This window comes from Pituophis catenifer, unplaced genomic scaffold, assembly GCF_029215685.1.
Source record: "Pituophis catenifer annectens isolate HBS135680 unplaced genomic scaffold, rPitCat1.0.hap2 SCAF_15, whole genome shotgun sequence".
NCBI classification, from domain to species: domain Eukaryota; kingdom Metazoa; phylum Chordata; class Lepidosauria; order Squamata; family Colubridae; genus Pituophis; species Pituophis catenifer.
Genome location: NW_027256895.1, coordinates 11,070,019 through 11,097,637, shown reverse-complemented (window position 1 = coordinate 11,097,637; position 27,619 = coordinate 11,070,019). Strand labels below are relative to the sequence as shown.

The 27,619-nt window shown below is 39.3% G+C and overlaps 1 protein-coding gene across 1 annotated transcript; it reads left to right on the top strand.

The window, feature by feature from the left end:
- The first annotated feature begins 676 nt into the window (after positions 1-676).
- LOC139324350 (long-chain fatty acid transport protein 2-like) lies at positions 677-22,051 on the top strand. The gene is made up of 7 exons (XM_070954065.1): positions 677-1,167; positions 2,344-2,350; positions 6,825-6,915; positions 10,461-10,659; positions 13,481-13,578; positions 14,843-14,973; positions 21,682-22,051. The coding sequence occupies exons 1-7, from the start codon at positions 677-679 to the stop codon at positions 21,856-21,858; spliced, it is 1,194 nt and encodes a 397-aa protein (XP_070810166.1). The 3' UTR covers positions 21,859-22,051.
- The last annotated feature ends 5,568 nt before the right edge of the window (positions 22,052-27,619 follow it).

The following is a 27,619-nucleotide window of genomic DNA, read 5'->3' as shown; positions in this document are numbered from 1 at the left end:
AGATTGCAGAGAACTGCTGTAGTATAATATGGCCCGCTATAGATAGCAGCTCGAAAGAAGAGCTGGTGACTGCTAGATCCTTTGCCAAACTAACTGAGTAAGCCTCATTCATGCATGCACCTTTCCTTCATTTGTATTGCAGCTGAATGTATCTGGGTTTTTTTTTCCCCTTTCTTGGTTAAATTGTGTCATCAATGTTTGTTCTGCAGAGGCCAGTGACCTTCCAGATTGTTAATTTTCATTCAGCATCAACTGTGCCAACAACTCCCCCCCCCCCAGGACTTTGAGATCTAAATTGTGGGCACAAGGACAAAAGTTAGGCAGCACTGTGTATAAATACAGCCATTTGCTGAAAATCAAGCCACCTGTGTTATAGATGAGGAAGTTTAGCAACAGATGAGGAAGGTAAGGAACAAGCAGCATGTTGAGATTACAGAGCTGTCAGCATGCCATTCAAATTTTATTGGCTGGGGAACAAAGGTCCCTTCATTTAAGGAGCCTTGAGAAACTGGGTGGAGTGTGAGCATTGCATCTTTTTGATTATTCATCATTTCTCTTCTCTTTGCCTTCCGCAAAACAGAGCTTGGATAGATCCTGCAAACAGAGCTTGGATAGATCCTGCAATAAATCGGAATCCGATCTACCTCTTCCAGGATACCAAGCCTAAATCCCAACCATGCTGGATCTATACACAGCTGTCCTTGGGCTTTTGATTCTTCTGCCCTTGGTGGGAAAATTTTTCTTCCCTTATTTCTGGTTGGATCTGAAAAACCTGATTCGGTACATATTCATGGGATATCGATGTTACACATACATGAAGCACGTTCCCCCGATCACTTTCTTAGAAATCTTTTTGGCCAGAGTGAAGAAATATTCAGATAAACCCTTGATTCTCTTTGAAGACGAAGTTTATTCCTACCGAGACATTGATAGACACAGCAATCAGATAGCCAGAGTACTGAAGGACTATGTGGGGCTGAAAGAAGAGGATACCACGGCTGTTTTCTTCAAGAACATCCCTGCCTATATCTCAGTTTGGATCGGATTATCAAAGATTGGCTGTACCATGGCATGTGTAAACTATAACATCCGACTCAAATCTCTGATACATGTGCTGAAATCTTGCAAGGCTAAAGTTCTTTTATCAACTCCAGGTGAGAGAATCATGTAGGAAAATACTTCCATAGAAAATACCCTGTGTTCCCCAAAATAAGACATCCCCTGATAATAAGCCCAATCAGGCTTTTGAGCACATGGCAATAAGGTCAAGCTCTTATTTCAGGTTTCAAAAAAATATAAGACAGGTCTTATTTTGGGGGAAATACAGTAGTAAATATGTCATAACTACTGGTCCTTTCTCTCCTTTTAAAATAGAGTAGAATGGAATGGAATGGAGTGGAGTGGAGTGGAGTGGAGTGGAGTGGAGTGGAATGGAATGGAATTCTACTTAAATTGATTGTTTCCTAGTATGACTTGATTGCTTATTTGTACCCTATGAATAGAATAGAATAGAATTCTTTATTGGCCAAGTATGATTGGACACACAAGGGATTTGTCTTTGGTAGATATGCTCTCAGTATACATAAAAAGACAAGATACATTTGCCAAGAATCAGAAGGTACAACATTTAATGATAGTCATATCATAATATAGACGCTATAGAGCACTGCACACCAGAACAACTAGACACAAGAACAGTTTTTTTTCCCCGAACACCATCACTCTGCTAAACAAATAATTCCCTCAACACTGTCAAACTAGTTACTAAGTCTGCATTAGTATTAATCTTCTCATCGTTCCTATCACCCATCTCCTCCCATTTATGACTGTAACCTTGTTTCTGGTATCCTTAAGATTTATATTGACTGTTTTCCTATGACTATCGTTAAGAAACAAGGAAGATTGTGATTGTGTTTGTGGTTGGAAGCAATCTGATGAGTGAAAGTTTATTAGCAACTGAGCCCTATTTAGCAAAGGAGTCAGTTTCTACCACCACTGCATTTCCACCATGTCTTCCAGTGCAGCTGGGTTGAGAAATAAAAGATTTATCACCTTCTGGTCCCAGAAGAAAACTGGTCATTTTCTGAATGTCTTTCTATCATAATTAGACATGACATGGGATATTTCTGCATGAAATGGTGCCATTCCTACAGCACCGTTTTTCTCAACAACTACCTGAAATGGGATTCGGGGATAATGTTTTGCAGCCAAATTTGGCAAGCTGTATCATTAGGTATCATGACTGTTCTGTTCCTTGGCACTTTGATGATGATGTTTGTCCATCGTGTTAGAAGAGGACCTTGACATCTAACAGGTTGTGCGCTGTCCACGGTGTGTCCGCAGGTGGCTGGTAAGTAAGGCCTATACGGGTATGAAATGTTCTGCCACATGTCTGGCAGACATGTGTGGGTTGCAGCGTTTGCAGCTCTGGCTTTGCAGAGTGCTCACTTCTCTTCTGCTATGGTTGTTCTGCTGTCTTCAGATGTCTGTCAGCCTGCGTGATCAGCGTGCGCCATGTCGATCGATCTTGTGCCAGGGTTTCCCAGGAGGTGGTGTCAATATCCAGGGACTTGAAGGAGGCTTTTAACTATTTTCCTACCTTTATCTCCTCAGCTGATTTGTGTGGCAAATCACAAATTTGGAGGATTTGTTACTCCTCCGAAGAAACCCGGATGTCGAACCCCGGCCAGGACTCGCCATATATGGGAGGGCTGGGGGAACCGCGGTCATCAGAAATAACCACATTGACGCCTGGGAGGTGATCCAGGCAGCGGACAGCACTTGCGAGGCATCGGACGGCGAATGGCGACTACTAGCAGCAATGAAAAGGCTTCCAGCTCCCTTCCCTGCCTGGCGCCATTTGATGACGTTATGGGACATCAGAAGCACATATAGAGCGGGAATTACAAAGACTGCTGATCAGCTGATGGGGGGGTTGGTGACAGACTACCGGATGGTGGCTTGAATAGGAAATAGGGGATAAATAGCGCTGCATGGCGATTGCACCAAGACTGGAGGTGAAGATTTCTTTAAATTGTGCACATGCGCAGCGCACGTTAGGTGCGGGCGTGCGCAAAACGCCCAATCACCGAACCAGTTGTTAAACCGGGAGGATCCCACCACTGCTTTCAACATGTCTTTGTATCACTTCCTTTGTCCCCCGTGTGATCGCTTTCCTTGAGACAGCTCACCATAGAGGACCTGTTTGGGGATGTGATGGTCTGGCATCCATGCAACATGGCCTGCCTTGTTGCACTTTACTCTGATTCTAAAGTGTATGGATTTTATTTTATCATGTTTAATCCCACTGCTATTTGGACCAACACGATATTTTGCAAAACCTATTTAATCTCATTGTTATTGATGATGGGTTTTTTTTTATTCTCAGTGATTTAGAACCAATTTCGTGATAGCTGGACTAATACATTATTATTCCAATTCTTGCCTTTTTCTTTGCATTATATCTTCAACATGATCTTCATGGTGTTAAAATTATAGACTAGATTAGACTAGACTAGAACAGAACAGAACAGAACAGAACAGAACAGAACAGAACAGAACAGAATAGAATAGAATAGAATAGAACAGAATAGAATAAAAACTTTTGTTAAAATAGTTTTTATTGAATATAAATATTAAAAAAGACATACGTAACATATACACAACGAACATTTATACAACATATACACAAAAAGAATATAATTTCTTCTTAAGCATTTTTTCAGAGTGACGTTCTACAATTCTACTTATAATATATTCCTTCACCTTTCTGTAATCTAATAATATTTTTATTACATATATATGTATCAATCGGTAATATATCCCCTATATTTTTTGTATATTTCTAATTTTTAACCAATTATACCAACTATTCCATATTTTATAATAGTCTGATTCTTCTTTTTCTTGTAGTTCTTTGGTTAACCTATCCATTTCAGCGCATTCTAAAATTTTCCCTATTACTTCTGTTTCACTTGGTATTTTTTCTTGTTTCCAATTTCTTGCGTAGATTATTCTTGCAGCAGTTAATATGTGAATTGTAAGATATTTAATATCCTTAGGGTATGATTTGTTAAATATTCCTAATAAAAATGTTTCTGGTTCTTTTTCAATCTGTGTTTTTGTTATTTGTTCCAACCATTTTTTGATGTTAGACCAAAATTTTTTTGCTGCCGGGCATGTCCACCATAAATGATAGAAAGTCCCTTGTGCCTTTTTGCACTTCCAACAAATTGGGCTATTTTTGGGTTGTATTTTTGCCAATCTGGTTGGAGACATATGCCACCGATAAAACATTTTCAGTTGGTTTTCCTTGTACGCCGTTGCTTTCGTTAACTTTAGGTTTTCCTGCCAAAACTTTTCCCATTTTTCCAAAGGTATTGTGTGTTTGATATTTTGAGCCCACTTAATCATCGTTTCTTTGACTGTCTCTTCTTCCAATTTATAGCGTAGGAGAAATTTATAAATTCTACTAATTAATTTATTTTCTGAATCTAATATAATTTTATCTATTTCTTGTTTTTGATTGTAAATTTCATATGTTTTTATATGCTCTCTATATTTAGATTGTATTTGAGTGTAAGTCCACCAGTCTATTCCTCTGTGTAAATCTGTCTCCAATTGTTGTTTTGTCTTTAGTTTGCCTTGATAGTCAATTATATCTTTATATCTAATTATTTTTGTCTTATCTGTTAAATTTGGGTGTCTAATTGATTCCGCCGGTGCTAGCCAATTTGGTATCTTCATATAATGTTGTTTTTTAATTTTAAGCCAAATTTGTAATAGTGAGTTCCTTATTGTATGTGTTTTAAAATATGAATGTGTTTTGTATTTCTCATCCCACATAAAGGAGTGCCAGCCAGTTTGAAGTTCGTGTCCCTCAATTGTTAAAGTTCTAGAGTCCTTTAATTCTATCCAATCTTTGACCCACGATAGTACTGCTGCTTGGTAGTATATCTCCCAGTCAGGGAGTGCAGCTCCTCCTCTATCTTTTGTATCCTGAAGCAGTTTAAATTTTATTCGTGGCCTTTTCCCTTGCCAAATAAATTTAGATGTTATTTTATTCAGCTTTTCAAAAAACGGTTTATCTATTTTAATTGGGGTGACCTGAAACAAATATAGAAATTTAGGTAATATAATCATTTTGATAGCCGAAATTCTTCCTAGGAATGAAATGTGTAAATTTTCCCATTTTTCTAAATCTTTCTTTGTTTGTTCTAGTAATTTATCATAATTATTTTCTTTAATTGCTGATGTTTTTGTGGATAAGCAGATTCCTAGATATTTTATTTTTTTTGTTGTTTGAATTTGTATATTATCTATCAAATCTTTTGTTTGGATTTCCGTAAGGTTTTTAACAATTAGCTTCGATTTATTTTTATTAATTTTTAGTCCAGCCACTTCTCCAAATTCTTCTATTTTTTGAAACAAATTAGGTATAGATTCCATAGGATTTTCTGTCAAAAACACTAAGTCATCAGCAAAGGCTTGAACTTTGTATTCTTCTCTATTAATCCTTAAACCTTCAATTCCTTGATCTTCTCTAATTTTTTTCAACAGGGTTTCCAATGATAGAATATATAGTAAGGGGGAAAGTGGACAGCCTTGTCTAACTCCTTTTGTTATATTAAATTTGTCTGTTATATCATCATTCATAATTATCCTTGCTGATTGCTTGGTATAGATTTCTGCTATAATTTTCCCAAATTTTTCCCCAATTTGCATATTTTGTAGTTGTTCAATCATAAATTTCCAATTTTGGTTATCGAAGGCCTTTTGGGCGTCAAGAAAAACCAACACTGCCTGCTTCTCCGGGTGTGATTCATAGTATTCTAAAGCATTAAGTATTATTCTCATGTTGTTCTTTATTTGGCGTCCCGGCAGAAATCCATTTTGGTCTGGGTGTATATATGTATTTAATACTAATTTAATTCTTTCTGCCAAGATTGCTGCAAATATTTTGTAATCGGCATTCAATAATGAAATAGGTCTATAGTTTTGTATTAACTGGAGATCTGTGTCTTCTTTTGGAATGATTGTTATTATGGCTTCTGTCCATGAATTTGGTATCTTGGCTTTCTCCATAGCTTCATTATATAATCGCAACATATTCTCTCCCAATACTTCTTGCATTGTTTTATATATTTCTACCGGTAGCCCGTCAGGACCCGGTGTTTTATTGTTTTTTTGCTTTTTCAGTACTTCGTCTAGTTCTAATTTGGTTATTGGCCTATTGAGAGTAATTCTTTGTTCTTCTGTGATTTTTGGCATTCCTGATTTCTCTATGTACTGTTTTATTTTATCTTCCTCTATTTTCCCCTGATTATATAGATTCGCATAAAATTTCTTAATAATATCTTTTTTGGCCTCTTTACTATGTTGAATTTCTCCTTTATCATCTTTCAATTGGTATATCATTCTTTTTTTCTGTTCTTTTTTCAGTTTATAGGCTAGCCATCTGCCCGTTTTATTTGCGTGCTCAAAATAGTTTTGTTTCGCCATTTTTATTTTTTGGGCTAGTTCTATTTGGTTTATCAAATTCAATTTATGCTTAATCATTTCCCATTCTTCTTTTATTGTTTTGTTCTGGGGCTTTTCCTGGAGTTTTTGTTCTATTTGTTTTAGGTCTTTCTCTAATTTATCTAATTGTTTTTTCTTCTCTTTATTCTTTTTCCTCGTATATGCTATTACTAGGCCCCTTATATATGCTTTTAAAGTATCCCATGTGTTTTGTAAAGAGGTTTCCTCTATTTCATCAAACCCATATAAACCTGTCATTCGTGCCTGTTCGGGGCTCATATTTCCACTTGTCTGTTCAATTTCAGAAATTTCTTAACTATGAATTTCTGCAATATGATGTGGATGCAGATCAGCCTGTGAGAGATGAGAAGGGGCTCTGTATCCGAGTGCCTACAGGTATGTTTTCTAAAACAGATGAACAGAAAAGAAAGTGAGACACACTTAAGATAAATCAGACTTTGCATTGTACAAGAATTCACCCCATAGAAAGAGATACGGCCTTCAGTGTAATCGTTTCAAACCTGCTCCTTCAAATCAATTGAGCTTCAGGAAAAAAACTGTTCTTGTGTCTAATTGTTCTGGTGTGCAGTGCTCTATAGTGCCATTTTGAGGGTGGGAGTTGAAACAGTTTATGCCCAGGATGTGAGGGGTCTGTAAATATTTTCACAGCCCTCTTTTTGACTCGTGAAGTATACAGTTTATAGTTCACTTTATGGTCACTGCACATGGTACAATGCCGTCTTCAGTGTACACTATAACTATAAAAATAAAAACACAAACATACATCCTTTACCTTCTATATAATTGAAATTGAAAACCCGATATTGCACTATTCCGTAGAGTTCAGTATGGCTATTGCCCTGGGATATAAGCTGTTTTTCAGCCTATTTGTCCTTGTCTTTATTGACCTGTACCATCTGCCAGATGGTAATAGTTTAAAAAAAAAAAGGGTGCCTAGGATGAGATGGATCTTTAAGAATGTTTTGAACTTAAATCCCAGGCAACATCAGGTATATGGCAGAGTTTCCCAACCCTTCTGGCTTTGCAGACCGGCAGAGGAGGAAAAGGGGATGGTTCTATATGAGTGGCCATAACATGCATGTGCAGCTTCATTTGTGTGAGCAGCATGCACTCATGTGCCCACCGTTCACGCAAATGGAGCACACACGCATGTGCTCTCCCATGGTTCAAGCAAGTGGAGATGCATGCATATGCTCACCCAATGCTTCCATGGCCCAGTTGCAAACAGGTCATGTGTTGTGGCCCGTATGCGGCCACATGTGGCTGGTGGCTGATTTGGACAGTGAGGAGGCTGATGTGGTGCTGCGCCAGCAGCCTGTGCAGCTGGCACTCGAGTCGGACAATGAGGCTGGAGAAGCTGTGGTACCAGAGGCGGGGATTCAGCCAGGGCCTTCAGAAGCTCCCTTAAGTGAGGAGGACAAAGAGGAGGAGCCTCTTCTGGATGCATGGGCACGCAGAGCTGCCAAAAGGCAGGAGTGGCTCCTCAGGAGGAGGTCTTCTCGAGAGTAAGGCTTGGGGCTAATTGGCCACTCCCTTAGCCTATTTAAGGAGGAACGCCAACTGAAGCAATTTGCAGGGAACAACTTTGTTCACTCTCCTTTGTGCCTTCCTTGATCTTAGTTCTTTGCAAATTGCTTCTGGGCTTTCTGCCAGTAAGTAAGATTAGTAAGATTAAGATTATTTATTCTTTGGATTCTTGTAGGCTGTTAAGAAAGTTAATTAACAGCCTTTGTTTGGAAAAAAAAACTTACTTAATTTAGTAAACTAAGGTTTGTACAGACTTTGTGTGTGCTGTGTTCTTTGAGATCCATAGCTGGGGCAGAACATCATGGCCCATTAGCAGGCTGCAGCTTGGCAATTGGGGACCCCTGGTCTATGTCATTTCGTAATATGATATATTATTAAACGAAAATTCACACATCCATTTTTCTATAAAAAAACAAACAAACTTTTTTAAAAAAAGTTTCTAAAACTTTCACTGTTTAGGAGACCATGTGTAAAAATTATCAAGCTGGCAGCTGTGATTGTGCAATCAAAACCTTAACCCTTTTAATATTTACTGAGGCATGTGAGTTTTGATCATGATATTGCAGCCAATCCAGTGGTGGTATTCAGCCGGTTCGCACCGGTTCAAGCGTTGTTGTTGTTAAATTACCCCTGCTATCAAAGTGGATCCTGGGTGTTGTGCTGACTCCAATGGAGAAACGGGCAACGGAGCAGCCGGCATGATGGAAGCAGAAGGCTTCTTTCCCTCCCCCTTCCTTTGTGCCAGCTGCTCCATTGCCCATTTCTCCATTGCAGTGCAGTGCCCAGGATCCACTTTGATGTGGGAGGGGGGTGTAATTTAACAACCAGTTCACCCAAGGTCAGGTTGGCCATTGTGGGAGGCTCATCCCGCATGTGTGGCAGAGCTTGAGGATGAGGATGGGCCATGCCTCCCACAATAGCCAACCTGTCTTTACAAAACTGGAATTACAAAACTGACAAAGAAATTGTTGTGACCTAGGCCCAAGTAACTATTACCAGACACATTCAGTCCTAAGCAAACATATTTTATTAGAACAGCTGAGAATTACTTCATTCTCATCTTAATCCAAATTAATTCCAAAACAAATTCTTCATAAACAGTCCTTCGGCCTTTTTCTCCTTTGGCATCTGCTTTGGGCCTAGTAGGCCTCCCTGCAGCCTCCTGGGAACAAAAATGGGCCATAGGGGGGCATGCCGCACTACCCCAGACCCTGTTTTTGGCCTAGTAGGCCTCCCTGCAGCCTCCTGGGAGCAAAAATAGGATGTGGGGGGGGATGCACCACAACCCCCATTCCCCATTTTGGGCTTAGTAAGCCTCCCTGCAGTTATAACCCATAATGCAATGCATGCACAACCCCCCCCATGCGCACCCCCACCCACCTGCGCATGTACATGCATTTCTTGTATGTGCTCCACACCCTTGCATGCACAGCTGGCCGGCGGGAGGTACGAGCGCATGTGCGGTGGAGCTGGGCTGGGGTGATGGCTCACCTGCCCGCAGAGAGGGCTCTGTGTGGTACCTGTGGCAGCATGCCATAGGTTCACCATCCCAGAGATAGCCTATCCCAGTGATGGCTAACCTTTTTGCCATCGTGTGCCGAAAGCAGGGGAGCATGTGGGGGAGGGTCACATGCATGCATGCCCATACACATAATTCAATGGCCCCACGTCCCGCCCACACTCCTCCTGCTTTTGGCTCACAACGGCAAAAAGCCAGAAGCTTTCTTGGAGCCTGGAGAGGGTGAAAACTGCTGCCCCCACCACCACCCCGAGGCCCTCCGGACGCTGGAAATGGCCCATTTCCTGACTTCAGTCAGCCCAGAAGGCCTGTTTTTCACCCTCCCCAGGCTCCAGAGGCTTTCTTGGAACCTGGGGAGGGTGAAAACGGCTTCCCCCACCCCTCCGGAGTCCCTCCAGAGGCTGGAAATAGTCCATTTCCCGACTTCCAGTGGGCCCAGAAGGCCCAAAATCAGCTGGCTGGCACCCGCACGCACACTGGAGTTGAGTTAGGCCAATACTCGCGTGCCCACAGATATGGTTCTGCGTGCCACCTGTGGCACCCGTGCCATTGGTTCGCCATCACGGACCTATCCATTCAAGACAGAGCATATATCAACAATCCATTCATATCAACCGATAGTCACACTCCTTTTGGACACATTGGATGATGATGATGTCATGAGGACACAGTGCAAAAAGTATTGCTAGCACATACTTATGCTGAAGTGAGGAAAGTGCAAGCGAGAAAAGGCTGAAGATTATAACTCGCTTTGTCTTTTGGGAAGTTATTAGCAGCTGATGATTGGAAGATCGGATAATCCTTATTTAGAGGTGCTATTGGTTCTTTGTTGTGAGACCACTTGATTCCACATGATTCCCTTTTGATTTTCTAGGACAGGCAGGTTTACTGGTGATGAAGATAAATAAGGCAGTCCCATTTGACGGCTATGCAGGAGATCATGGAAACACAGAGAAGAAAATTCTGCGTAATGTCCTGAAGAAAGGAGACAGTTATTTTAATACCGGAGATCTTTTGAGGGAAGACCAGGAAGGTTTTATCTATTTCCATGATCGGGTGGGGGATACTTTCCGGTGAGTCTCACTATTCATTTAGTTGCTAAATTGGATCTGTAGTTTTGCCTGTCTGAAGTAAGATATTGAACGGGGACAGGATTCATTTGTGTTCACTGATACTTTATGACTTTTTATTGCCGTTAAAAATTTGACTGAGGACAGTACTGTTCAAAGATAGAGAACCAGTTTGGTTTAATGGTTAAGAGGCACCAAGTTAGAAGCAGGCTGGGTGACTCTGGGTCAATCATGCTATCTCAACCAAATTGAGAGAGTTCGTTGATCAATACTTGGTTGATCCCCTCAAAAATGTGGATCCTGCACAGGGGTGGGATTGAAAAAGTTTTAGCATCTGGTTTTCTGCCCGGTTGCTGAGTGGGCGTGGCCATGGGGGCGTGGCCTAGTTGGCTTCCTGCATCATGGCGGGAGGGTGACAATTTTGCCCTCCCCAGGCTCCAGAGGCCTTCCTCAAGCCTCCTGGAGGGCAAAAACAGCCTCCCCGGGCTCCAGAGACCCTCCGGAGGCTGGAAACGGGCCCATTTCTGGACTTCTGGTACTTCCGGTAGGGCTATTTTTCGCCCTCTGCAGGCACTGTAGGCTTTCCTTGAGCCTTCGCGAGGGCAAAAACAGCCTCACCCTGAAGCCTTCCGGGTGCCAGAAATGGGACCATTTCCAGACTTCCAATACTTCCAGTAGGTCCATTTTTCACCTTCCCAGAGCCTCTGCATGGGTCCTGCACTTACCTGGCACCCAAAATGGGGCACGTGGAGACTCCTGGGATGGGCTGGGCAGGGTCAGCCAGTCCTTGCAACTACCGGTTCATCAAACCAGATTAAAATTAACATCCGGTTTTCCCAAACTGATCCAAACTGGCTGAATCCCACCTCTGATCCTGCACCTGTTGGAAAATGGAGGAGGAGGAGGAGGAGGGGGAGGAGGGGGAGAAGGAGGAGGAGTTCAAAGATGCTGGCTAATCCTTAGATAACTAATCTAGGATTTTGATTCAATTATTATTTTATTCAATTTGTATACCGCCCTTTTCCTAGTGGACTCAGGGTTAGGGTTAGGGCTAGAACCGGTAGTTTAGCCAGAACTAAAACACATACCAATACAAAATTTAAAATTATTAAAAGAATTACATAACTGCCCCAATTTAAAACAATTCAATTAAAACCCAATGACAATTTAAAAACTAAAAAACTAAAAAAGACTAAAAAAGGGGGAGGGGGTTCACGCCAGCCCTGCTTGATGGAAAAGAAAAGTTTTCAGAGCACGGCAAAAGACCCGGAGATCCGATATCCTCCGTATCTCCGGGGGCAAATCATTCCAGAGGGCAGGAGCTGCCACAGAGAAGGCCCTCCCCCTGGAGGTCGCCAGCCGACATTGCCTGGCTGACGGCACCCTGAGGAGTCCCTCTCTGTGGGAGCATACTGGTCAATGGGAGGCTATTGGCAGCAGAAGGTGGTCCTGCAAATACCCAGGTCCTATGCCATGGAGCGCTTTAAAGGTGGTAACCAACCACCTTTATTTGGTTGATGAAATATCCAATATGAATCACATCTCTGCTTTGAATAATTTCAAAGCAGAAACAAAATCATTCCTAAGAACTCTAAAGAACCAAATTATTGCTATTCTACAACAATACGCTATACTGCTGTATTTAGAGGGTATGAACCAACTCCCAGAATTCCCCAACCAGCATACATCATAAAGTTGCTAGGATTGAAAAATACTCTATAACTCGTAGTGAATTCCAAAGTACAACTGAACAATAACCCTACAACCCACCCACCCCCTTTCTATGGCACCAACCCAAACAGGGCACTGACGATGGTCCCAAGTCTGGTAATAATTGTCTGCAAGGAAACAAGCAAGTTAAGAGAACACTAAAACCTAACATTTCAACCCTGAGGTGCATATATTCTTTTTCCAATGGATAACATATTTTGTTAGATTTTATGTGATGGTGACCTAATCCATGCTTATATTATAATTAATCAATGGTTTATTCCATTAACATGGTTAACAAAGTAATTATCACTGTTATTTTCTTTTAACCCTCTGTCAGCCATGGACATTTATTCACACAAACTTTATTTACTATGCTTGAGTGCAGGGGTGGGATTTAGCTGGTTCAGACCGGTTCGGACAAATCGGATGCTAGTTTTAATCTTGTTTGCCGAACCAGTAGTTGTACGGACTGGCTGACCCTGTCCATGCCTCCCCACCCCTCCCAGGAGTCTCCACACTTTTAGATGCCAGGTAACTGCAGGGTCTGTGCGGAGGCTCTGGGAGGGCGAAAAATGGCCCTACTGGAAATTCCAGAGGTCCAGAAATGGGCCTCTTTCTGGCCTCCGGAGGGCCTCCAGAGCCCAGGGAGGCCATTTTCGCCCTCCCTGAGGCTCAACAAAAGCCTCCAGAGCCTGGGGAGGGCAAAAAAGGGCCTATTGGAAGTACTGGAAGTCCAAAAATAGGCCTGTTCACGGCCTCTGGAGGGCCTCTGGAGCCCAGAGAGGCTGTTTTTGCCCTCCCAGAGGCTCGAGCAAACTGCCCATCCGGCAACCAGGCAGAGAACCAGTTGCTAAAATTTCTGAATCCCATTCCTGGCTGAGTAACCATAGTCAATAACTTCCTCTATTGTTAGGAATTCTCCCTATGCTTGCTAGCAGGCTCATCCCCTTGAGTTTACCTCAGAGAGTTAAGTAACATGTTCCCCTGGTCACAAACTCAGAAATAAATCTTGTGAGTGAAGCCATCTACAGGAATATCCAAATGCTAAATAATACATTATTAATACATTCTACCGATCCGTTAAAGAAATAAATCCCTCCTGTTTTGGCAGTTGGAAAGGTGAGAACGTGGCCACCACTGAGGTTGAGATGACATTGGCAGTTTTGGATATCATTGAGGAAGTCAATGTATATGGTGTACCAGTGCCAGGTGAGTTTTAAACACCTATACACTCTTCTATACCCCAGTGGTGGTATTCAGCCGGTTCTATCCAGTTCAGATGAACTGGTAGCTGCGGGAGGCTCCGCCCACTGACAAATTGGCTAGATTATTCATTACCTGTAGTCTATCAGTTATTTCACATCTGTAAATTGATTGATACAAGTTCAAGGTAGAAAAATCTAAGTTAGATAGAATAGAGAAGCAGTCCCATATTTTCTTTCAGTTAGTGCCATCTTGAAGTTTTACCTTGCACTGCAAGTAGACCTGCAACATTATGTGCAACTACTCTTTAGTTACTGTACTTTTCAAAGTATAAGACACACTCCCCCCTCCAAAAAGAGGGTGAAAATTTGGGTGTGTCTTATACACCTAATGCAGCCAAAAACATGCGGTATAGAGGCTGCAACGGTCTGTGGCAATCCCTGAAGCCTGGAACAGCTGATTGGGGATATTCCAGGAGGCCAACCCACCCACCAATCAGCTGCTTGTGCTGAATCAGGCTGCAATAATGTGCTAAATCAGGCTGCAATAATGTGCTGAAGCTGACCTGGCTGTTTGCTATTTGCTGCAAGGGCTCAGAGTTTGCAGCAGCAATCACATACAGAAAGCAAACACAAGTAACTGATTCAGAAGGATTCAATAACTTCTCTTTATATATAATACAACACATGAAGTAAATATACAATAGCAAAAGCAGGTTTTCCAACGTGGTAGTAAAAACAAGAAAAACACAAGCAGAGGAGAGGAGTTTCAGTTTCAGTTTTGAGCAGCAGACTAGTTTAGAGCTCAGCACAGACTCAGAGCCATGCCCAGGCTCCTTGCTGTCTCCTTCCTTGTTGCTCACACAGCAAATACTATTTCAGTTTCCAAACAGCCCTCAACTCTCTCACACACTGACAGATGAATACCGATGGATGCTGGTAGGCAGAGGCAGAATTTTGTTTTTCTTATTTTCCTCCCCAAAAACTAAGGTGTGTCTTATACTCCGAAAAATTTGGTACATAACAAAAATGGATATTTTGTGATATGGGAAGTAGCAGGATAAGGCTAAATCATAGCATCAGTCATGATCTGAGCATGAGATATTGTCAGCTTTATGGGGACAGAAGATAGAATGAGGGTCACCAGGCTATTTTGGTGAGGTTTCATCACGAAAATTGCTTTGCCTAGCAGTAGCAACCAACAATTTTATCATTTTTTTGTATACAACATATAGCCTTATTGTCAATTATCCCATTCTGGTTTGTTCCAGGGCATGAAGGAAAGATTGGGATGGCAGCCATACGGCTGAAGGATGGGTGCCCCTTTGATGGAAAGAAACTGTTCATGCATACCAAGGATTATCTCCCTAGCTATGCCATACCCCACTTCATTCGTATCCAGGTGAGAAACAGTTGATTTATGCTCTTGCTTACCATTAGAAAAAAAAAATAACTCAAAACCACATACCTCAGCATCTTAAAGTATAATAGAAGTACAAGTGCTGATGCCAATCATAATATGAGTGGAAAGGAAATAAATGTAGGTTTGATTTTAGTTTTTAAAAAAGAATAATAACCATAACCGGAATAAATTATAGTAAGGATTGCTAGTAATGAAAGTTACCATCTGAATCTGCACAGAGTTTCTTTGCTTTAAAAATGCTTTCATTTTATTAAAAAGTAGAAGTATGTCGATGATTTATGAGCTGTGGTGGTGCAGTGGTTAGAGTGCCGTACTGCAGGCTACATCTGCTGACTGCCAACTGCCCTCAATTTGAGTTTGAGTAAAATGAGGACCCAAATTGTTGGAGGCAATATGCTGACTCTGTAAACTGCTAAGGGTTTCAAGGAAAGCCACCGGAGCTGGGGAGGATTAAAAACAGGCCTCCTGGAAGTTCCGGAAGTCCAGAAACGGGCCCATTTCTGGCCTCCAGAGGGCCTCCAAAGCCCAAGGGAGGCCATTATTGCCCTCCCGGAGGCTCAAGAAAAGCCTCCAGAGCCTGGGGAGGGTAAAAACAGCCCCTTCATCATGGTGCAGGAGGATGAATAGGCCACACCCGCCATGGCCACACCCACCCAGTAACCAGGCAGAGAGCCAGTTGCTAATTTTTTTGAATCCCACCATTAAGAAAGTGGTGTGATGGATTTTCTTGTGGGGGAATAACACTTGGTGGGAATCCATCGAACAAATTTCTTTAATTTGTCTCTGTCAGATGTAAATGCCTTATTCTCTAATGTGTAAATAGTATATGAATGGGGTATCAGGGGTTAACTTATTCTTCACTTCTTAATGTATTCATAATTCACCACTCCCACTTATAGCTCCACCCATTGTATATATAAGGAGCCACCTACACCCTTTTCCTTGCTTCTATCTGTGAATATTCAGTGAATATAGAATGCCTATTGTAAATAAAAGGAAGTATATTTAAACCTTTAACTCTCACTAATATTATTGAGTCTGATCCTGAAAATATTGCAACAAGCTGGTAGCAGAGGATGGTTAATTGACTCAATAAAAACTTAAAAATGTCTAAGAAAGATAGGCCCAACACCAGGGCCTACAGCAAAGAAATGGAAACAGAACAAGAAATAATCAACGAATCCACAAACGCAATTTCGAGAGAATCCGAAGAATACACCACTGAAGACGAAGAAATAATAGACGAAAATGATGACCAGGAGGAAATCGAAATAGAGAATAACGAACTCAGGTCAGAGATATTAAAACTATTAAAAAGCCAGAAGAATGATGAAAGCCTCATCGCGAACCTCCAAGAAATGCTGAAGAACAGCGGAGCAGCGAGAGAGAAAAACATCACTAATAAGAAGTCTAAAGACCCAAAAATAGTGAGTGATATGACTGCAGAGAAAGTCATTACGAAAAAGAAAAACAGTGATCCCGCGCGAAATTTTGAATGGCAGCCATCTTGGTTTCAACAGGCCTCCAAGGTGAGCGAAGCAGAGCCAATCAAAATGCTCAATTCAAAATTTCTGGCGCGAAAAACGTTATCAGACAACGAAAATGAAAAAGAAGATTCGAACTCCTCAGAAGAATCAGAATCAGAAAGTGAAGATGACTCAACAAAATCCCAAATAAAATCAGCAATGAAAACACTTTTTGCTGCATTTGGGCCAAAACTAAAAATTACCAAAGAGCCACCGAAGAAGCGAGCGAGCAAGCCGATACCTCAAGACCTGCCCGCTCCCATCCAGACTTCGAGAGCGACGACGCCCGAACCCAGAGAGCCTTGTCGATTCCGCCCTACACCACAGACCGAAGCAAGTGCCAACTCCCCCAAAAGAAAAAGAAGAGCAGCCGCCGTCGTCACAACTCCCAAGGTCGAACCAGAGACCGACTCGTCTGAAGCAGAGCAGAGCGAGCGAGCCGCAATGGAGAGAACCTTCCACGACGACTCCAAAGAAGAAATGGACAACGCGCATGCGTGAAACTACGCAGACGGTCCGGGAAGACATGAACTGGCGAGAGAACCACGCAGACTCGTTGCGAGCATCCCCATGCCGTTTTGCAATTTTCTACACTTGCGAGACTACGGACTACCTCAGGTTGTAAGTAATGGACAAAATAATGTCGGAAATTTACCCAGTGACTTCCCAAAACTAAGGGTTGATGGCATTAATTTGCAAGAATGGTATCAACAGCTCCAGGTTGTCTTTATGAAGGAAAATTTACTATTTTTTATCACTAGTCCCCCAAAAAGACCTTGGACTTTAAAAATAGATTGTTTACACCATAGAACATTTTTCTTAATAATATCTAGTGTGTCTCCTGCAATGTATCATAGCATCAAACCAAATCTGACTGTTTCAGAAATTATTCAATGCATGTTTAATTTGTTTCACAGCGATAGTGTAGCTACCACCACAAGAATGTCTAAGGATTTCTTTTCATCTAGGGTAAAACCAGGGGTTTCCATAAGTGAGCATTTAATATCTTTAAACAAAATAAGAGCTGAGCTGCATTTGAGGGGGGAGGTGATTTCAGACCAAACAATGAAAAGTGTTATTATCAACTCACTTGATTCATCATGGGACAGTTTTATGTCACATTTAGACACTATCAATCTAGGATATTTATCCATAGAAAGTCTATCCAATAAATTGATAGCAGAAGACAATTCAAGAAGAAATCGTTCTAGCAATCACACAGAACACAAACCTTATAGGAAAGTAGCTTTCCAAGAAAAATATAATGAAACATTTAAATGTCACTATTGTGGATCCAGGGAACACAATAGAAGAGATTGTCCCAAAATTTCAAAGGAAAGACATAGGTCAGAATATAGGAACAAATACAATTATAGACAGTCTTCCATAGATAGACATAGATATAGAAGCCCACCAAATTACAAAGAGAATAGAGGGGGCAGAGATAATTCAAAGGATAGAAAATCTGGTTCACTGAATGGATTAAATAAACAAGACAACACTAAAATACAGCAAAATGAGAACAATAATTGGCTTATTGATTCTGGAGCAACTAATCACACCACTAATAACAAAAATATATTGTCTTCATTTACAGAAGATAAATTTGTAATAAAGGTAGCTAACCAAGAAAAGGTTCAAGTATTAGGCAGAGGAAATGTAACCTTGCCTGGTCTAGGAAAAATAGAGGGGGTATTGTTAATACCTGAAATACCTCATAACATACTAAGTGCCATAAAACTAAGTAGAGATTCTGACATTAATATAGTTTTCTCAAAGGGAAAAGCGACTTTGGAGAAGAATAAAATAAATATAGGCACTGTGATGATTAAAGGAGGCCTACCTTATCTGATAACAAAGGAAAAATGGTTGCATAACATTGATTCAAATATGGAAGATTGTATTGAAGCAGATGATGAAAATATTAGCAACAGTGACAATGATGAATGTAAAATATCTCATGATCACGCAGATGCACACAATGAAAAAAAACCAAAAATAGGTAAACCAATTCATGATGAGTGTGCTCACATCTTACATAGGAAGTTAGGACATGCCAGTTTTCCTGTAGTACAAAAAATGACTGAACACGCAGAAGGTGTCAAAATAAAAAATTGTGAAAACTATTTGGAATGCTCAGTATGTAAATCTACAAAACTAAAAACTAGTCCCAGGCCAAGAAAATCTACTAGATCAACTAACAAAATTTTTGACTTAGTACACATGGACTTAGTTGGCCCATTAACTCCATCAATCACTTATAGAAAACGTTACTTCCTGACAATAGTAGACGATTATAGCCGTTATGGGTTTGTTTATACATTAAAACACAAAGATGAAACCTTTCAAAAATTTAAGGAATTTTACAAATGCATAGAAACACAACACAATATCAGAATAAAACAAATTATGACAGATAGGGGATGTGAATTCATGTCTAAAGAATTCTCCCAATGGTTAAAGGATAGAGGAATGCTACATTACACGTCTAGTCCATTTTCTGCGTTTCAGAACGGGATTGTAGAGAGGAAGAATTCCACATTACAAACCATGATTAGATGCACATTGGAGGATGCTGGCTTAAGCAAACAATTTTGGTCAGAAGCCTTACATTATTCAAATTACACACAAAATAGAACCTGGTCCAGTATTGTAAATAAGACACCATATGAGGTAATGTATAATAGGAAACCAAAATTAGCACACATGCACATATTTGGAGTCACTGCAGACGTACACATACCTAAGCAGTTGAGAAGAAAGGGAGAAAACGTATCCAGAAGACTCAGATTTATGGGATATGAAACTGGCACCAAAGGGTACAGATTCATTGATAATAATAACAAATTTATAGTTTCCAGAACAGCTGTGTTCCATGAACAGGCCAACTGGTCTAAATTACATCTTAATGAAATATTTCCAAATAAATGTAAAGATACAAAATCTCATGAGAAAGGGACCATAGAAAAACAGAATATCAACAAATATAAAAGCAAAACCAAAACTTGGACAAATAGCCAACACAAAATAAAGACAGACACACTAACAAAAAAAGAAGCAAGATATTTGCATGATAACAATAGCAAACCTGAAAGAGTCATTAGAAACAACAGAAACCAAATGCCAAATAAATACAGAGATTACATAATGCATATGGATGGTGAGCCAATAACACCTAATACTTATGAGGAAGTGTTAAAACTCCCTCGTGAAGAAAAAGAAAAATGGGAATTAGCTATGAAAAAAGAGATGGAAAGTTTACAAGGATTAAATGTATTTACACCTGCAATTGCACCTAAAGATAAAACAATTATTGGTACCAGGTGGATATATAAAATTAAGAACTTAGAAGGAGGCAATACTCTATATAAAGCTAGATTAGTTGCACAAGGTTATGCACAGAAATATCCGGAGGACTATACTGACACGTATTCCCCCACAGTAAGAACAGAGAGTGTCAAAACAGCTCTAGTGGTAGCATCAGCACTCAATCTTGATGTATTTCAATATGACATACAGACTGCGTATCTACACGCAAAACTAGATAAGGAAATATACGTAAGAGCACCTCACAGTCAATACACCAACAAAAATGAAATTTGGCTGTTGAACAAGAGTTTATACGGATTAAAACAATCTGGTAAAAGATGGTATGATTGTTTAGTAAAAGTACTTAAGACCATGGATTTCAACGCTACCACTGCTGATAACTGTTTCTTTGTCAAAAAGGGTGATGATTACATTGAATTTGTATTGATTTATGTAGATGACATTTTATATATAGGAAAACACAAAGAGAGAAGAGAAACTTTTGTAAATAAGTTAAATGAACATTTCTCGTTGAAATCTCTAGGTAAAGTGAACAAATATCTTGGTGTTCAAATTAATAAGACTAGAAGGGGATTCAAACTTACTCAGAGAGATAAGATTATAGAACTTTTAAATAAATGCAATTTAAACAATGCCAAATCCTGTGATACTCCTATGCAAACTGATTTTCTTAGAAATACTGATGAATCTTCCCCTGAGTTCAAGGATAATACGTTTTACAGATCAATCATAGGTTCACTTCTTTATATATCTAATTGGACTAGACCAGATATCGCCTTACCACTCAATTTATTATCCAGACACGTCAGCAAACCAACAATGTATCACTGGGAAGCTGTTAAAAGAATTTTAAGATATCTGAAAAGTACACTAGATTTTTGCTTAGTATTAGAACCTAGTGATAATAAAGAACCAAAGCTTGCATGTTATGCAGATGCGGACTGGGCTGGAGACACATCATGCAGAAAAAGTACATCTGGTTATATTTTTCTCTTAAATGACTGTCCAGTTTACTGGTATACTGGTAAACAAGAACTAGTGGCCACTTCAACGACAGAAGCGGAATATGTTTGTTTATCCAAAGCTGCAAATAATCTTGTATGGTTTAATGATTTAATTTCAGATGTTTGGAAAAAACCTGCTTTGCCTTTTGTTATGCATGAAGACAATAAAGCAGCCATTGAAATATCTAGATCTGATGCCATTGGACAAAGGTCCAGGCATATAGATATAAAATTTAAACATGTGAGGCAATTATCTCAGGATGGATTTATTAAAGCAGTGCATTGTGATACTTCAGAACAATTAGCTGATATATTGACAAAGCCTTTACCTTCTAAGCAACACAAATATTTAACATCTAAATTGTATGTCTTGTATTGTCCTGAATCTGAATGTAATTGGTGTTGTATAACGAATCGGCATTTAGAGGGGGATTTGTCAGATGTAAATGCCTTATTCTCTAATGTGTAAATAGTATATGAATGGGGTATCAGGGGTTAACTTATTCTTCACTTCTTAATGTATTCATAATTCACCACTCCCACTTATAGCTCCACCCATTGTATATATAAGGAGCCACCTACACCCTTTTCCTCGCTTCTATCTGTGAATATTCAGTGAATATAGAATGCCTATTGTAAATAAAAGGAAGTATATTTAAACCTTTAACTCTCACTAATATTATTGAGTCTGATCCTGAAAATATTGCAACAGTCTCACACTAGGAGAATAAGGGAAGCACCATTCACTAGCTTTGTTAATGAGGCAGGGCAATAGCAAAGGGCAAATTCTCATCTCTGTTTTCACCGCTGCCTTATACTTCCTGCAGGAAAAGCTGGAGATCACAGGAACTTTCAAGCAGTGCAAAGCTCAGCTGGTGAGAGATGGATTCAATCCTGCCACCATCAGTGATCCCCTCTTCTTCCTGGATCACTTGGAGAAGAACTACACACCCATGACGGAGGAGATCTACAACTCCATTTTAGAAAAGAAAAGAAAACTCTGAAAGAAGGTTCAAAGAGGAGCATAGCAGTGTTATCTGAACAGCTTGAGAAGTGGCAGGACCTCCGATGGCAGCCACTCATGTTTTGATTTTGCTCAAGAAGGAAAGGTCTATGGCCAGAATATTAACTCTTCTTAATGTATTTGTACAGTAGTGGCCAAAATTGTGGAAACCTTTTGGGAAAAGTGCATTTTCTAAAACTAGCTAATAACACCACTTTTTTGGGGAGTAAAAAAACTATAAAACTATATTTCAATGGGAAGATAATTTAAACAAGAATGTAATGCAATAACTTTTGTGAAGGATTTGCTATTAGAATAGCAGTTACGGTATAAAGAAGAAAAGTGAAACATGTAGAAAAAACGAGATATATAAAAATGATCACCATAGAGAAAACGAGATATACAAAAAGTATCACCATGTCATTTAATACTTAGTTGGGTAACCTTTAGCAGTAATTATGGCTTTACAACGTCTTCCCATGGATTGAACCAAGTCTTTTAGTTCTGCAGCTGTTATAATGTGAAACCAAGATTGAATGATGGCTTCTATGAACTGGGTTTTATTGCTGGGTCGCTTCTGACTAACAAGTTTCTTTAATCGGCTCCATAGATTTTCAATTGGGTTAAGTTCTGGGCTATTCCAGCAGTGGAATAGAATTAACTTGAAACTCCAAAAAAACAAACAAACAAACAAAGTGGTGTTATTAGCCATCAAACTTCAAAAATACACTTTCCCAAAAAGTTTCCACAATTTTGGCCAACACTGTAATCTGTTTAATCCACCAGCTGGGGAATTTTTTCTGGAAATAATAAAATGTTGCCACTTTCTTTTACCACAAGAAACATTTGCTTTTGGAGTGAAGCTTATTCTCGAGAAAGTATTTGGGAAGGTTAACTCTTTTCTTCCAGTGCCATCCCACATCCTACTTTGTGTCCAATGTGGGAGAAATTATATCAAAGGAGGCTCAAACATCCATATATTGTTAAAATTCACATCAATACATGTTCATGCAGATATCTAACATTTCCAACCCAAAAGCACTCATTTCTAAATTCAGATCCTGTCAAAATACTCCTTTGTATATTATTATTATTTTAACCCATAATCACAGACCTGCAGCATAACCCATAACCATAGTGACTGCAACAGTTTTCCAAAATGTTCGGAACACCCCTATTTTTTTTAGAAATGGACCATTCCGGTTGTGAATAGCTTTTGTTTTCCCACCAATAAGAGTGTGTGCAGCATCACTCTTGCATCAGTTATTTGGTGTTTTCAGTAGCGGCATTTGAATTTGAGTTTCGGTCATTTTGACCACAGATCTTTGTTAACGTATTCTTTTTTATAATGCCGGGGCCAAGTTTTCCATCAAAAAAATTTGGTGATACAAACTTCGAAGAAACTTTCTAAAATGGTATGGAGAAGCAGAGAGTGGTCTGAGTGAAGCGGAATCGGATTGTGACGAAAATTTTGTAATGGATGATGAGGAACCTGCCGCTGCCGCTGATTCTGACATCAGCAATGATGAAGGTCCCAATGAAACTGATGACCAGGTACAAGCTAAATTGTGCAATAATTGATATGGCAAGAACACATTCAAATGGTCTTCTGCACCTTTTGGAAGCAATAGATCCAGAACAGCTAGTCACAATATTGTTGTGCAATTACCACGACTACAGCCAGCAGCTAGAAATCACGGAAATTCCCCTATTCCCCTAGAGATTTGGAAATTATTATTTTCTAAAGAAATTATTAGCGCCATCGTTCAGTGGACCAATGTAAAAATGAGAGAAGAAAGATTGAAGTTCAAGGATGGAGAAACAAAAAGTGACCTGCGCGACGTGGATTTGATAGAGATCAATATATATTTTTGGTTTACTGCTTTATAAATCAATTTTTAGATCCAACCATGAAAACATCAAATGTCTTTTTGCTACAGAGGTCATTATGACCTCATGTCTGTAATAGCGTAGCCGAAATAATACATCTGTGGTTAAGGGTTACAATCAGGGGTGAAATGCTCCCGGTTCGGACTGGCTCGGGCGAGTAGGTAGCGACGGCGGTGGGCAGTTCGGAGAACCGGTAGCAAAAATCCCTGCCCCCGCCCCCCATGTCCAGCTGAGCCCCGCGATCATCAGAGCCTTTTTTTCCCTTTTAAATGGCTCTGACCAGCCAAGCTCTGACATCCCAGCTGAGTTGCCTGCTAATCAGGCAACTCAGCTTGGATTGCCAGAGCCATGTAAAAGAAAAAAAAATTCTTTTTTTCTCTCCCCCCATCCCAGCCTCCAGCTTGCTTACCTTAGCTGCTGATCGCATGACGATCGCAATCCATGCATCAGCAAGCAACTGAATATCCCTGCCTGCAATCAAGCTCATCGGTGAGCAGCTCTTTCTGCCTGCCTGCCTTCCTGCCTAGATTTGTGGACTTCAACTTCCAGCAAAGCTGGCTGAGGAATTCTGGGAATTGAAGTCCACAAGTCTTATAGTTGCCAAGGTTGGAGACCCCTGTTCTATTGGGTAAGTTTTTTTTTCCTTTGGGAGCTTTAAAAAAAATAGTTAATTGGGTTTTTTTTTAGTTGTTCTTTTTTTAGACCTAGCCATTTAAAGTTTAGGAAGATTTAAATTTAGCTGCTTTTATATAAAAATAAAAATAAATAAAAAATAAAATAATATGTTGCAATATTTTCAGGATCAGACTCAATAAAGATAATAGAAGTTAGAGATTTAAATATATTTCTCTTTAATCATAATAGGCATTCTATATTCGCTGAATATTCAAGATAGAAGCGAGGAAAATGGGGAGGATGGCTCCTTATATATACAAGGGGTGGAGCCAGGAATGGGAGTGGTAAATTATGAATACATTAAAGTCCAAAGAATAAGTTAACCCCTGATGTTCCATATATACATTATTTACACATTAGAGAATAAGGCATTTACATCTGACAAATCCCCCTCTAAATGCCGGTTCGTTATACAACACCAGTTACATTCAGATTCAGGACAATATAATACATATAATTTAGAAGTTAAATATTTGTGTTGTTTAGAAGGTAAGGGTTTTGTTAATATATCAGCTAATTGTTCAGAAGTATCACAATGTATTGCTTTGATGAATCCGTCTTGAGATAGTTGTCTCACGTGCTTAAATTTTATATCAATATGCCTGGACCTTTGTCCAATTGCATCGGATCTAGATATTTCAATGGCCGCTTTATTGTCTTCATGCATAATAAATGGTAAAGTAGGTTTCTTCCAAACATCTGTGATCAAATCATTGAACCATACAAGGTTATTTGCAGCTTTAGACAAGCAAACATATTCCGCTTCTGTGGTAGAAGTGGCTACCAGTTCTTGTTTACCAGTATACCAGTAAACTGGACAATCGTTCAATAGAAAAACATAACCAGAGGTACTCTTTCTGCATGATGTATCACCAGCCCAATCTGCATCAGCATAACAAGTAATTTTTGGTTCTTTGTCATTATTTGGTTCCAATATTAAACAAAAATCTAATGTACTTTTCAGATATCTTAAAATTCTTTTGACAGCTTCCCAATGATACAAGGTTGGTTTGCTAACATATCTTGACAATAAATTGAGAGGTAATGCAATATCTGGCCTAGTCCAATTAGATATATAAAGGAGTGAACCTATAACTGATCTGTAAAATGTGTTGTCTTTAAACTCAGGGGAAGATTCATCAGTGTTTCTAAGAAAATCAGTTTGCATAGGTGTGTCACATGTTTTGGCATTATTTAAGTTACATTTGTTTAGGAGTTCAATGATTTTATCTTTCTGAGTAAGTTTGAATCCCCTTTTAGTTTTGTTAATTTGTACACCAAGGTATTTATTCACTCTACCTAGTGATTTCAATGAGAAATGTTCGTTTAACTTATTTACAAAGATTTCCCTGCTCTCTTTATGTTTTCCAATATATAAAATATCATCCACATAAATTAATACAAATTCAATATGATCATTACTCTTTTTAACAAAGAAACAGTTATCAGCAGTGGTGGCGTTGAAATCCATGGTCTTAAGTACTTTTACCAAACAATCGTACCATCTTTTGCCAGATTGCTTCAATCCGTACAGACTCTTATTTAATAACCAAATTTCGTTCTTATTAGTGTATTGACTGTGTGGTGCTCTTACATATATTTCCTTATCTAATTTTGCGTGTAAGTATGCAGTCTGTATGTCATATTGAAACACGTCCAGATTGAGTGCAGATGCTACTACAAGAGCTGTTTTGACACTCTCTGTTCTCACTGTTGGTGAATAAGTGTCAGTATAGTCTTCTGGATATTTTTGTGCATAACCTTGTGCAACTAGTCTGGCCTTGTATAAGGTATTACCTCCTTCCAAATTCTTAATTTTATAAATCCACCTGGTACCTATAATTGTTTTATCCTTAGGTGCGATCGCAGGTGTGAATACATTTAATCCTTGTAAACTTTCCATCTCTTTTTCCATAGCTAGTTCCCATTTTTCTCTTTCTTCACGGGGAAGTTTCAATACTTCCTCATATGTATTAGGTGTTATTTGTTCTCCATCCATATGCATTATGTAATCTTTGTATTTATTTGGTATTTGGTTTCTATTGTTTCTAATATTTCTTTCAGGTTTGCTATGGTTGTCATGCAAATATCTGGCTTCCTTTTTTGTTAATGTGTCTGTCTTTATTTTATGCTGACTATTTGTCCAAGTTTTGGTTTTGTTCTTACTTTTGTTAATATTTTGATTTTCTGTTGTTCCTTCCTCGCAAGATATATTATCTTTGCTTTTATTAGGAAATATTTCATTAAGGTGCAATTTAGACCAATTGGCCTGCTCATGGAACACAGCTGTTCTGGATACTATAAATTTGTTATTATTATCAATGAATCTGTACCCTTTGGTTCCAGTTTCGTATCCCATGAATCTTAATCTCCTGGATACGTTTTCTCCCTTTCTCCTCAATTGTTTAGGTATGTGTACGTCTGCAGTAACTCCAAATATGTGCATGTGTGCTAATTTGGGTTTTCTATTGTACATCACCTCATATGGTGTCTTATTCACAATACTGGACCATGTTCTATTTTGAGTGTAATTTGAATAATGTAAGGCTTCTGACCAAAATTGTTTGCCTAAACCAGCATCCTCTAATGTGCATCTAATCATGGTTTGTAGTGTGGAATTCTTTCTCTCTGCAATCCCATTTTGAAATGCAGAAAATGGATTGGACGTGAAATGTAGCATCCCTCTATCCTTTAACCATTGGGAGAATTCTTTAGACATGAATTCACATCCCCTATCTGTCATAATTTGTTTTATTCTGATATTATGCTGTGTTTCTATGCGTTTGTAGAATTCCTTAAATTTCTGAAAGGTTTCATCCTTGGGCTTTAATGTGTAAACAAAACCATAGCGACTGTAATCATCCACTATTGTTAGGAAGTAACGTTTTCTATAGGTAATTGATGGAGTTAATGGACCAACTAAGTCCATATGTACCAAATCAAAAATATTGTTAGTTGATCTGTTAGATTTTTTTGGTCTGGGACTGGTTTTTAGTTTGGTGGATTTACATACTGAGCATTCCAAATAATTTTCACAATTTTTTATTTTGACACCTTCTGCGTGTTCAGTCATTTTTTGTACTACGGGAAAGCTTGCATGTCCTAACTTCCTATGTAAGATGTGAGCACACTCATCATGAATTGGTTTACCTATTTTTGGTTTCTTCTCATTGTGTGTATTTTTGTTATCATGAGTT